Below are 12,767 nucleotides of genomic sequence, written 5' to 3'. Positions count from 1 at the left end.
GCCAAGGCTATGACTTACTTATCTTTTATATCCCTGCAAGAGTTCTATAATTGTTAGCTGAATTAATAAGTGGTGTATCAAGCAAATCTTCCCAGAAAAACAAACATAAGCTACATACCTCCTTATTTTGAAGATTCTCTGAGGTAGCAGGCAAAGGTTCCACTGTATGCCCAGGACATACAGCCATCTGACTCACTGCATCTTTACTTCTAAAGGAAAAAAGCACTGACCTATCATATCATGAGCATTCATATGATTTTCATTCTTTAGCTTGAAGACTCAGATTATTAGAGAAAATTCTGGGACCTGGAACTACAACACTCACACATTTACATATGTTTTATTTTCATTCAAAAGAATTCAGAATTGAAAGGCAAAGGAAAAATATTTAATAAACCAGAAAAAAATGCTCACCTTATAAAAATTATTTTTACTTTAGAAGGGGCACATTTGATGATCGATGAAGCATTCTGATGACTTCTTCCATATAAAATTTGACCATTGATCTATGAGAAATAAATATCATTAATTGAACCTAGAATTTTAATTTCACAAATTTTGATCATCCTATCTAATGAAAAGCACATTTGTTTCTCCTTTTAAAATATTATATATATTTTTCTTCCTAGAACATGAACCTGACTTTGATGGTGAGAAAAGAAAAGCTCGTGTTTAAAGCCAACATTAAAATAACATGCATGTAGTCTGATCTCCATGGACTAAAGAGGCACCACTTGGACTGACAATAGGACAGTATTCAGGCAGGCGACAAGCTTCTAGAGTGCTTTGTACCAAGCAAGGGCTCTGTGGAAGCACCTGTGACCCGCACAGATCATCCCGGGAAGGCCCTGACTGTCATAGCTCCTAATTAATCTCAAAACTCAAGGCCTGGGAATAGGCCACTGGGGAGAAGCAGTGCCAGGGGATTCAGGGTTTAGGCAGCAGAATGTGCTTAAGCAGCACAGTACCTAATGGAAACTGCCAATCATCCTGTCATTTAGCCACTGCTGACTGAGCCTTCCTAGCCAACAGGGAAACACACGAGGCATGGTTCAAGCAGCGTAAAGACACATGGATCCCAGCCTACAGGAGGCGAGGACGAACAAATCAAGCAAACACAATTCTAACACTGTAAAGTATGGTCCACAGTTTATTTTGCTTGGCGGGCTGAATTACTGTGTTTGTTATTTAGCCTCAAATCTGACCCCGCCACACCCCACCCCCATCACGTCTACCATTAGGGATTCAACTCCTAGAAGGTTCAGTGGATCAGTCTCATTACCAGGGCATGATTGGCCATTTGGTTTTTTCAAAAGCTCCTAATAAAAATGCAGCACACAAAAAAATGTTTTTGAAATGCGATCTTTATTACTGTCTTGGGGCAAAAATTGTTTCTGGTGCTATACAGTCACAACCTTTTAATGGAAATTAATGGGAACAAGGGCTGTAGTTAGTAGAGATTTGGTCTAGAGCCAAATTTGCTGCAATGTTATCTATTTTATTAGAGAAGCGGCAGTTTCCTCAGTCACCATATGAGACCCGGGTGGATTTTCCGGAAACTGATGGTTCCATTGCACCAATTCAGCGAGAGTAAATTCAGTGTTTTCCACAAGAACTTACCTCTAGAAGCTCATCTGCAATCTGCAATCGACCATCTTTCCCAGCTGCTCCATTTGGATCAATCCCCACTATAAAAACACTCATCCTGGACCGGTCTTTGTTCCCAGCAAGACTCAGACCCAAACCACTACGACCCTTCTCCAGTTCAATCATATGTAGCTCGCCTGTTAGGGTTCCATAACGCTCTCTGATATTTTCTACACACAACAAGAACAAAAAACCCACAGATAGTAAGAGCTAATTCACAGCCAAATGCTTTACTACGGAAGGTTATTTAGAATGGCATCATAAGGGCATTATTTGTACCAAAATGTAATCCTTGGCAGTTAAGAAAACGCTAAATAGACTGGCGGCCTGGGCGTCAAGACTGGTTTCCTGGAGCACCCAAACTTTGAGGAATTTCTCTGCATCCAGGGTGCAGAGTACAGTATCTGATTAATCAGTTCACCTGGGGTGATCAGGCCCAAAGAAGTGATCCACATTAACAAACTCTCAAAAGACTGTGATTAAAACAGAAAGTTACTTTATCATTTGCAGAGAACAGAACATCCAGAGGACTTGTCTTTACTGGTCAGTGGAAGCTTTTCTCCCACAGGAAAATCCACATGGCATGTCACATCATGTTGGATGGTGCTCGGTACAAAGATCCAGAAGCCATCAGGCCACACACACTGATGTACCTGCTGTCATTAAATGAGACCTTTCATACCTCACATCCCACATGTTCAAGAGGTAGAGTTTATTCTTTAATCTGAGAGGGCAAGGCCACAGGTAGATGCCCCAGGCCCAGATGAACAACCAGCCAGTGGCCAACACTGATCACCAGGCACGTGAGTGAGCCATCCTGGAGGTCCAGCCCAGCTGAGCCCAGCCAACCACAGCACCTTGACAGATTAATAATAACTTGTTTTCTTAAGCCATTAAGTTTTGGGGTGGCCTGTGACATGGCAACATATCAACATTCCATTTGATGTTTTCCTCAGAGTACATTCTGGCCACCTTGATGGATTAGCAAAACAATCTAATTTCATTAGAAATATACCAAGAAAACTGCAAACTTTACAAATCATTTCTTAGAAAATGTTACTATTTGGCTAATGTCATGCATTCTATGTTGATTCTTAACTGCATCAATTTCATAAACTGCCATTTCCTGATTCCTTCTTGAATCTAGCAGCACAAATTTTGTACTCTGTACTTCCTAAAAGCATATACCATAGCATTCTTAAAAGAAATAATTACATTTTTAAATGAAACTTTTTAAAGCACTGACACATAACTTTGAGCTTAATGTTTAATATTTCCCTGTAAAATGGCTTATTTCCTTAGGAAACGGAGACACACCCATGATCCTGATAACAGCTGCCTTTGAATGCTTCCTATGCATCGTTATGGCTCCTCAAACATTATCTAATTCACTGTTAGCAACAGGGAATGTAGGAACTGAATTTTTAAAAAGGGGGATACCACCAGGCTAAAACTTAGAGGCAGTTAAACAACTTCCCAAATGTCCCAAGTTTTTATCTCAACAATTATACTATGTTACCATCTTATTACAGAAAATACCTAAAATCAAGGCTGTTCTACCAGCAACAACAAATAGATTTTACGGTGAGGAATGAGGCCTAAAGGGGGGTGACGACTAGTTCGAGACCAAGAGATGGCTCATCCAGTACAGCTTCTGAGAGAGTGCCCTGTCCTTTTTAACTCTCATACAAATGGCAAAGTGGGCTTGAACAGGGATGCAGATTTAAAAAAAGGAAGAACGTGATTTCATGCCTCAGGAATGTGTGCTGTATTCAAGTATAACGAACAGCAGTTCTTTCCACACAAAACTGCAGCATGTATAACTGAAGGTGAAACGTACTTATTCATCCAGGACACAAGCCTTGAGAAACCCAGAGCTACTTTAATACCTCTTGTAAGTCAATGCATTTCAAAAAGACAACTTACTCCAGCTGTAACCAAACTCATCCTCTTTGTCCACATCTGCTGAGATTTCACTTGCCGATGACTGTGCATGATCCTCGCTCATTTCTGCAAATGCTGGAGGAGGGGGCGGAGGCACACCGCACAGTGGAGCCTTTTCTGGCTCGGATTCCGACTGACTGGGAGCCTGTGGGAACAAGAAGAATGCAGTGGGTATGCAGTCTAAGGAAGGAAAACTCAACGAAAAGAAATAAGTCTGCAATGTCAAAAAAAAAAAAAGAGTAGCTTTAAAATATCTCACATATTAAATAATGGGAAATATACATATACAAAAAATGGTAGAAAGGATTCAGGTAAGGTTTAAATACACTCAACAAAATACTATGTTCAGAGCACAATCCATTAAATGGTTATATGGTATTTCAAGGTGAAGAATTAAAGGCTTAAATAACTTAAGATGAAAAGTTGTACAAACTTCCTTTTTTGGAAAAAATATTCTCATTCGAAAGTTATCTGGGCAAGATTTTGGGGGTCTAGAAAAGGCTTCCAAGAAACTAGAAAAAAATTAACGAAGTTAATCATACAATCAAGCAAAGCAGTTCAAAGCTTGTTAGTGAGAATATATATAAAGAATTTTTTATTTCTACCTGAATCCTCTCTCAAAATGACTTGTAACAAATTCATGAAAATGAGCATTGCACATGCAGGGTTCATCTACCACGGAGACAGTTTGTTAGCAAAGAGCACACAAATTCACATTTCAGGGGGGCTGGTTTTAAGGGACAAAACCACTGGCCCCTTACCAATGTAGCCCTAAAGGAAAATGGGAAAACAGAGTTGAATACTTCATACAAACCCAAAGTTTGGCTGGTATATTTGCTGTCACTTAGGGCTACAAGTCTTATTTCAAAAAAAAAAAAAGGACTTGGTATCATCAGGTTCTTTTTTTCTTTAATTGAAACACAGTTGATCAAATTTTTATATTATAGATAATCAAGCAGAATATTACAGTTAGAAAGGCCCTTAAGTCATTTTATTCATTTACTCATTTTGCAGATTAATAACCCAAGGCTGTGAGATGTGAAAGATTTTGTTCAGAATCACCCAGTGAAACTAGACTTCTTTTTGCTTAATTCTTAACCTAATCCAATGCACTTTCCATTATATCATGTTGTCTCCTCCAATTTCTACAGTAAGACAGAGAGTACCTAACTCAAGGGTCAGAGATACCCAGCTAAAGTTCCAACATTGCGGTCAGGCTGTCCCTGATGCCTTAAACATACATTTTTCCTTCCTTCTTTGTTTCACCTTTTTTTTTTTTTCCTATATAAAAATCCCTCTGATAGACCTCATTTTGTTTTATATGTATATATCTGGAAAAAGATTGTGACTAAGAAATATTTCTTAGAGAACACACTAAATGACAGGCATATACAAATACTTAAGAATAATTAGTGTCAAGAATCAAAATATACCTAAAAATGAAACTATAGGGCACTGAATGGGATCTTTCTTTGATGATTCAGAAAACACTTCGGATGCTAAGCTACCCCAAACACGATCCTGGCAAACATGAATTACTATTTTTCCGGCAAAGCACAGGTGAGCTGATTGATAGACACTTAGGGGCAACAGATTTTCAAGTCACAGAATCTGCTGCGTTAAAATGTTTGGTTTACATACCATTGGCCAAACAGACAAAAATTACTAGTGGAAACAGAATCCTTGTCATCCTCCCAAGTGTTGTGCCATAAGACACTCAAATTAGCAAATGTACAAATAAATGTGAACAAACAAATAAAAAACTTCACTTGATCCAATGGAGGTTCATTAAACATACTAGGGTAGGAAGGAACATGTAATTTAGAATTTTTCTGGTTAAAAGGTTTTTAAAAATTTACCTCTCTAACAATGGAATATGTGCGAAAGCATGAATTAAGCCCATTTCATTTTTAAAAAGTGGAACAAAATCGAATACAAACTTGCCATAATTTTAATAAATTTACGGATGCATATTTTATAGATCTTACTCTCTGCATAACTTTTCTGAGCTGTTATTGTCCTTAAAAACAAACAAACAAAAACTGCTTGTCTAAAAACTATTCAGGATCTTACTGAGGCAGAACATTTTCGCTCTGTGAGTGAACTCAAATGGTGCCCTAACATAACTGATTAATCATAAAGCCAATACAAGCCTACATTTACTAAAGGGGCAATCAGGTGTTCTATTTTATTATCCCTGATACTCTCATTCTTACTGAGATCATGTAAGTTAGCTTGCTGTTGACACTTCTTAAAATTTACCAGTAAAAATACAACTCTTTAACAAAGACCATTTAGCCTTCATGGGCAAAAATGCAAAGTGTACTTGAAATCACTCCATGCCATGTATGCACACAAGTATAACGTACACACACAGCACACTGTAACACACCCACTTACTTGTGAAAATTTCACACTAAGACAAACCTTAAATGGTGTGGGAGCAAAAGGGTTAGTTGGGGAACAACGGAAGAGAACTCTACTTGAATTCTGTAATGCCTACAGTAACAGAAAACATATTCCTTCAGATATAGCATCTTTGGTTATCCATATTACAATAACATGAAAAATCCAATGAATATTCATAAAATGCTTCCTGAAAAAAATTAACAGCTTTCTTCCTTTCACGATCAAATTATAGTATACAAGTTCTTGTAAGTTTTTGTTTCAATTTTGGATTTATAATTTCATCAGAATATGAGAATATCCAAGTATAGATTTACAAATGTTGAAACAGTTCCATGTTTCCTCATAAGGCATTTACACGGACATACTTTATGAATATTCAACAAACTCCTGCATATACACAATTATGTATGGAGTGATTAACTAACAGAAGAGCTTTTAGGACTACCTTGTATAAGTATGAGAAGGATTTAAACCAATACAAGGTTTTCAAAGAAATTATGTGTGAAAGTAGCTCATACATTTGGCAACTAACAAAAATTTATGTATCTGAAAATTCAACTCACACCAAAATATAGGAAAGGCATTGGACTCACGATTCTCCCTTACTCTTCAGAAGGGCCATGTAATTTCAGCTATAAAAATGAATAGGTTCTGGCAAGAAAATGTGCTTAAGAAAAGATTTGCATGCCCACTCCAAACACACAGTTTTCTGTTTTTTTTTTTTTAATCCTTGCCCAAATTTAGTAAACACTGAACTGGGACAAAGGCACAGTAGCAACAAAGAACAAAACATTGGCAAAAGGCAATGGCAAGACAATGGTCATTATCCAACCTTGTCAGCGTTGAACTGTAGAGAATCAGCAAATGGGTTAGTGCTGCTGAACTTGTACTTAGGGTAAAGGTTGTGCGGCAAGGAAGGCAAAGGGGATTTCTAAAAGGAAACATAAGAGGCGCTGAGCGCAAAAGAAATGTACTTAAAACAACTCATTTATAAGGACAAAGCAATTGCTGATTTAAATAACTGTGCGACACTAGATCCTGTCAGAGCTCATAATTAATAACAACATCTTATCAAACAGTCTAGAACTCAGGGTTTACCTCTAGCAACCTGAATCCACACTCAAATCTAAATCTGGCCACAAAACACAGAGGAATCAAGTCTGTCAAACCGATCCCAAATTTCTTTTGTTTTCACTGAGTGTCTTCACTATTACCGACAGAGAAGCACATATATTTCACCCACTTATATTAACACATGTTCCATGCATATCAGTAAACATTCTTCAAAATTGAAACCATAAAAGGTTTTCATTTACACTTAAAAGCAAATTATGCTTTTTTGGTAAAACAAAGAAAAAAGAGTCTATCTGTTGCAGAGTGCAAATTAAACATTTGTCCGCTAGTCCGTTGGTAAACTTCAGTATTCTGTTATCTTGTTTCCCAGTACGGAAACTTTTCATACCTTGACTAGATATTAAGTTTGCTTCAATCAACAGTATTCTTTAATTCAAAAAATGAAATCAACAATTTTTAAAGAAATGACCCGCCGTACAGTGATGTTCTCTATTTCTGCCCACTTTTTGTGGAGCTAGGAACATATATATATATATATATATATATATATATATATATATATATATATAATTTCCTATAAAAGTTCGCATATTACTGGGGAATTTACGAGGCTTTGGGTAATATTTGAAGTCCTGCCTTACAGTGTTCACACAGGCTTTGTGGCTCGCCTGTGATACACTCTGAGCTTGGACTACTGGAGCTGAATATATGTATTACAGGCAGGATGACTGCCAGAGAGAATGTAGCATTTTCATAGTAAAAAAAAAAGAAAAAAAAAGAAAAGTAATTTCCGTAGCACAATAAATTCTTCTCTTTTTTCACACTGCTATCTTTTTCTTTTATTGACTATATCTTTCAGGGGAAATTGCAGACGTTTAAAATTCATTTTGGCTCCAACTAGATGTTTGTGTTACTTCTCTCTATAAAAAAGCCCTACTGGCAAGCATCAAGAGTAGGGAGAGGTTGTCATGTGACACCACCCTGTATGAGAGAACACTCTACAAAGACTGTCCTCACTCACTACGCCTGCACTAAAGCTTATGCCACATCACCCTTTCAATCTGCTCTTCTTGCAATGTTTTTCCTACAGAAGGAAGATGGGTAAAAGAAATGGGCACACTGACATTCCTGCTCATCTCAACTTTCTCTCTGCTTTTCAATTTAAAATGTCAAACTCCTGCTTTACAAAAGAGAAGATCACAAATGCCAAAAAACATGACCATTTATTAAGGTGGAAGAAATGACTAGGCAGAGATTAAAAACACATCCTAGGCAAAGTAACTCAATGTTATGGAAAGCAGATTATTTCTAATCCTCATACATGGAATTGGCAGGTTTTACATTTCCTTTATAATTCTGTAGAACAATATAAATCAAAATAATAATGGGAAGAAATGGAACATTTAAAAAGAGCTCTGGCTTTTTTGTTTGGCTTTGCTTTTTGTTATTTCAACTTGCAGCTCTTAAGGATTAGAATTTGGCCCTGATAGGAAAGTATAAAAGTACAGGATGAGCACAGCAAATGAAATAGTAGATCACTCTATTATTAGGGAAGGATTTATAGAAACAGACTATATCTCTTATTAAAAAATCAGTGATGAAACTTGTGTTTATAGTTCCAAGGGCTGATGAAAACAGAAACGTTGTTAACTAAGAAGCAGCACAGGGAAGACAAAATCATCCTCTGGCCCATATTAGTGGGATCCACCCTTTAATGAGACAATGTGGTCAGACTGAGTTTGAAGTGTCATACTGGTGGAATTATCAGGGCTAGTTCTGGGAAGTTCTAATTCTTGAACAGTTTAAGAGCCAAAGAGACTGACTGGCTTTTCAGTCTATGTACAAGTTTTTCCTGAAGCTTTAGTATATCCACAAATAAAACGTTTCCCATCAAGAGACTCTTATGTATGGGTAATTTTTTTCCTTTAGATTCCTGGAGACATGATTATTTTCATAGGGAAGTAAATCATTAAAAACAAAGTAGATCTCATCTTAAATGCAAAATTAATTCTAATTTCCCAAAGCAAAATATGTATGTAGAGGAGGAAAAATATCTTTCCTCTACCTGTCGTAGATTCTTGACTGGACCTCTGTAACGAAAAACAAATTGACGAGAGAAAAGCATGTATATTGATTTAACGTAAGTTTTGCATGACACGGGGCCTTCGTAAGGAAATGAAGACCAGAAGAGATGGTTAAGTCTGAGTGTTTTTATAGGAGGTCTTATGAAGAGTAGAAAGTTACAGAAAATATGATAGGACAAAACAGCACGAGCTAAGTGTAGTTAACTGGGGGAAACTTAGCAAGGCCTGTTCATTCTGATTCCTCCCAGGATTCCTCCTCCTCCTCTGGAGATAAGGATGCTCCTTTCCTTAAGACCTCTCAGGACAGTCTTATGACCTGCTTCAGCAGAGAAGGGGGAGGTCAGAGTCTTTCCAGCACCCGCCTTTTCTCAAATAACTTTAGTTTAAATATTCAATATACCGAGGTGTCGTATTTCAGGGTACCATGTCCTAAACCCTGTCACGTATCATTTGACTACACATGTCATTCTAAGCAAGATTTATTCTGGAATAATTGCTATAAATCAGGCTTCATTATACCTCAGATAATAAAATAGGAATATTTTCCAGGTGCATGAGAAAAATATCTTCCTAGTGCATTAGAAAATGTGACTGGCTTTGAAAGAAATGTTTGTAGTTTTTTCAAAAGTAATCTGAGAATCCTATTCAGCAGTTTATAGTATTGTCCTAAATGATATAAAAGTTGGAAATTAAAAATAAAACAAAAAAAGGAATAAAACCCACCCACACACAAAAAATAGCTTTAACTTAACTTAAACAGCCATTTACTAACATTATCATACTGTGTCTATGCTTAACACAACAAATGGAAACAAATGTAGAAAGATCTGTGGTTATTTAAACAAACTGAATAGCATCTGAAAAGAATGCAGGATGATACAGCCCCACCATTTGGCAGATTTTCCCATCTGAATGGATAATTATCACCTAACAATCAACAACTGAATGATTAAAAACTGCAGATGTGAAGATAACTGCTTACATTAAGAACTACTATTTCATTTCTTACAGTGAACTCAGACCAGAGCTACACCTGTCTTGACAACAAAAGGAAAAACCAATAGGATAAATCTGGTCACTTTGTTTCCCAGGGCACAGAATATTGACAAGTTCCTTTTACTGATCTCATCTAAAAACCTGTTTGCTATGCTCCTTCCATCATTTGAGCATTGCTATCTTAAATTTTTAATTTTAAGAATTAAAATTAAATGTATTATACATAAAATTACATATTTTAAGTTTTAGATGATTCTCTTCATTTCCCTCACATGTGTTAACATTTTCTTTCTAAATACAACAAACCCTAAAAGCTAATAAGGAGGTATTTCAAAGAGATTCAGTATGACAGGGGTTCTTAAATCCAGAAGTGGAAATTCTCTATGAGCCTCAGGACATCTAGGAAACTCCTGAAATGCTATGCAAACTTTGCAGTAAATGCGAAGAACTTTCTAAGGGGTATGTGGCCCCAAAATATTTAAGAGCTGCTGCACAGGAAAATATTATTTTTTTCACTGAGGCGTAAAGAAAAAATAGAAAAAAAGTTTTAAACTCTTGGCCTAATTTTCATCTTCGTAATTTTCAACACATCGAATACACAAAGCTTCACTTAGTATCTTCATAAACAACATTCACTGAATGTGCTTAGAATTTCTAAAACATTTTTTAAAGCCATTTCACCTGTGACAACTGTCGGTAAAATGCATTAGTAGGTCTCTGTCCACCAGGGGCTATACGGTAATGAGAGCTATACAGTCAGTGATGATGGCTGGGAAACAGCAGGTATGAAATCACTAGCATATAAACATACAGCTTAAACAAAATCCATCATGTGGAAAGTTAATGTTCACTGGGATAGACAAATACATTAAAGATCATGCACAGGAAATCATGAGATTGCATAAACTGGAAATTCTGTCCAGAGAATAAATTTATAAAGAAAATGAAATCTCTCTGGCTTCTAAGGGACTTGACTAGACGTCACAGACTATCAACCTGAATGACTCCACCACATCCCTCTTAACAACTTCAATATTTTATGACTATAGTGAACACTAATAATTATCCATCTAGATGCCTATGGGCCACCAATGAATCCTACTTGTGTGTTTTTAACAGGCTTCAAGTGTCTGCTAAACATGGTAGAAGGGATTTCCAGGACAACTCAATGGGGAAAAAAAAAAGAAAAAAAAGCAAAATAAACTTCTAAAAAGTCTCCTGAGATTTCAAGACTCGAACTCGGGTCCTAGAAACAACTTGGCCCTGGATACATTAGATTCCAAGTTGAATACTGTTTGGATATGCCTACCTTGCCCTTTGTGTTTGCTTACCCTTGGTCTGTTTATAATGCTCTGTACCATAAAGACTACAGGGTTGCCTGCTTTCCGAATGGCTTCCACAGCTTGTTCATGGCTTGCATCTCTGAGGTCCATGCCATCCACCTGCAATGGAAGGCCTCAGCTTAACATTTCAAGAAGCTACAGAACAACAGAACAATTTGTCGATCTGGGGTTTTGAGGATCCTGGGTGAGTCTCCTAAAAAATCTGTTTCAGATTCAAAAATAATTGAGAGTACTTATGAGGCTCCAGAACTTTTCATTTGTCCAGCAGACTTGTGGTCCCTTGTTTTGGACACAGATTTCTGTCTCCAATAATCAACTGAAATAATAATCAATTAGAATGAAGGCTCTGCTTCTGCTTCCCTTACATTGCCCAGTTGTTCCTTTCAATTAATAAATCAGCATCATTAAAGAAATAATATAAGGGAACTGCCTAGCAGCACTGTTTTCATCATGAAAGTCACTGTACAAATTTTCTTCCAATTCATTACAGAGTGGTTTGGGAAGTGGGTGTGTGAGGCTTTGTGTATTTCTCTCTGCACAGGGAAGCTTGAAGTTAAAAACAAAATTCTGATGTTCAGAAAAATCAGGTTATGGCAAGGTTAGTTTGGCAAAAGAATCTTTGCAGTAGACGTGGTAGGAGCTGGAAGCCAAGAAATTGTGCTTATCTGTTAGTAATTCTTACATAAATAGCTTGAAAGTGAAAGTTATTTTGTAACTTTTTATTGACCATGGCTTGCCTGGGTGATGATCAGCTCAGCTTATGCACTATACGAATAGGAAGGAAAATAGTTTGAAAGGCCAAATGCTAATCCTGCCAGAAAACTATAGGACACTGGTATAATTTTATCATTTCCAATTACCAGAGAATGGTATATACAACAAAATAGAAAAATCAGAGTAGACATAATTCTGAAAAAGAAAATTATTAGATCTCTGCATAGAACATTATCACCTTTAAAAGAATTATATACTATATTTAATTGAAAACTTCCCTCATGTTGATACTTAGATGAAATAACAACATTTCTTTCAGTGCATATTAAAAATGGCTTCTAACTTTTTGTAAAATAAAAGTATTTATGTTTACTATATATTTCATTAGTGGGAAAATTTAACAGGACATTAAATATCTTTGCTCAAGTCCAAAGAACTCTATACTTAGAATGGAATACTTCTCAGGTCTCTAATTTACATACATTTTCAGAAACTCTTAGCAGAGACATGTTCTAGAATCCCCAGGATTAAAGAGGCCTAAGGCTTCTTATTTACA

The 12,767-nt window shown here is 36.6% G+C and overlaps 1 protein-coding gene across 13 annotated transcripts in view; it reads right to left on the bottom strand.

The window, feature by feature from the left end:
* Nucleotides 1-12,767, bottom strand: part of MPDZ (multiple PDZ domain crumbs cell polarity complex component) — a 173,196-nt gene that overhangs the window by 26,991 nt on the left and 133,438 nt on the right. For 8 of the 13 annotated variants that reach the window (XR_009008557.1, XM_057547814.1, XM_057547822.1 and 5 more), the window contains 6 exons: nt 11,486-11,596; nt 6,833-6,931; nt 3,574-3,736; nt 1,621-1,817; nt 415-506; nt 119-209 (listed from right to left, as the gene is read on the bottom strand). Coding sequence is in view for 12 of the 13 variants with exons in the window: in XM_057547814.1 (XP_057403797.1) it covers nt 119-209; nt 415-506; nt 1,621-1,817; nt 3,574-3,736; nt 6,833-6,931; nt 11,486-11,596 (753 nt within the window). In the remaining variant the exon portion in view is untranslated. The remainder of the gene's footprint in view (nt 1-118; nt 210-414; nt 507-1,620; nt 1,818-3,573; nt 3,737-6,832; nt 6,932-11,485; nt 11,597-12,767) is intronic. The other 5 variants (XM_057547819.1, XM_057547823.1, XM_057547824.1 and 2 more) reach the window with 3 other exon arrangements.

This window comes from Balaenoptera acutorostrata, chromosome 6, assembly GCF_949987535.1.
Source record: "Balaenoptera acutorostrata chromosome 6, mBalAcu1.1, whole genome shotgun sequence".
In the NCBI taxonomy this organism is placed as follows: Eukaryota; Metazoa; Chordata; class Mammalia; order Artiodactyla; family Balaenopteridae; genus Balaenoptera; species Balaenoptera acutorostrata.
This window is presented reverse-complemented; position numbering and strand designations above follow the sequence as displayed.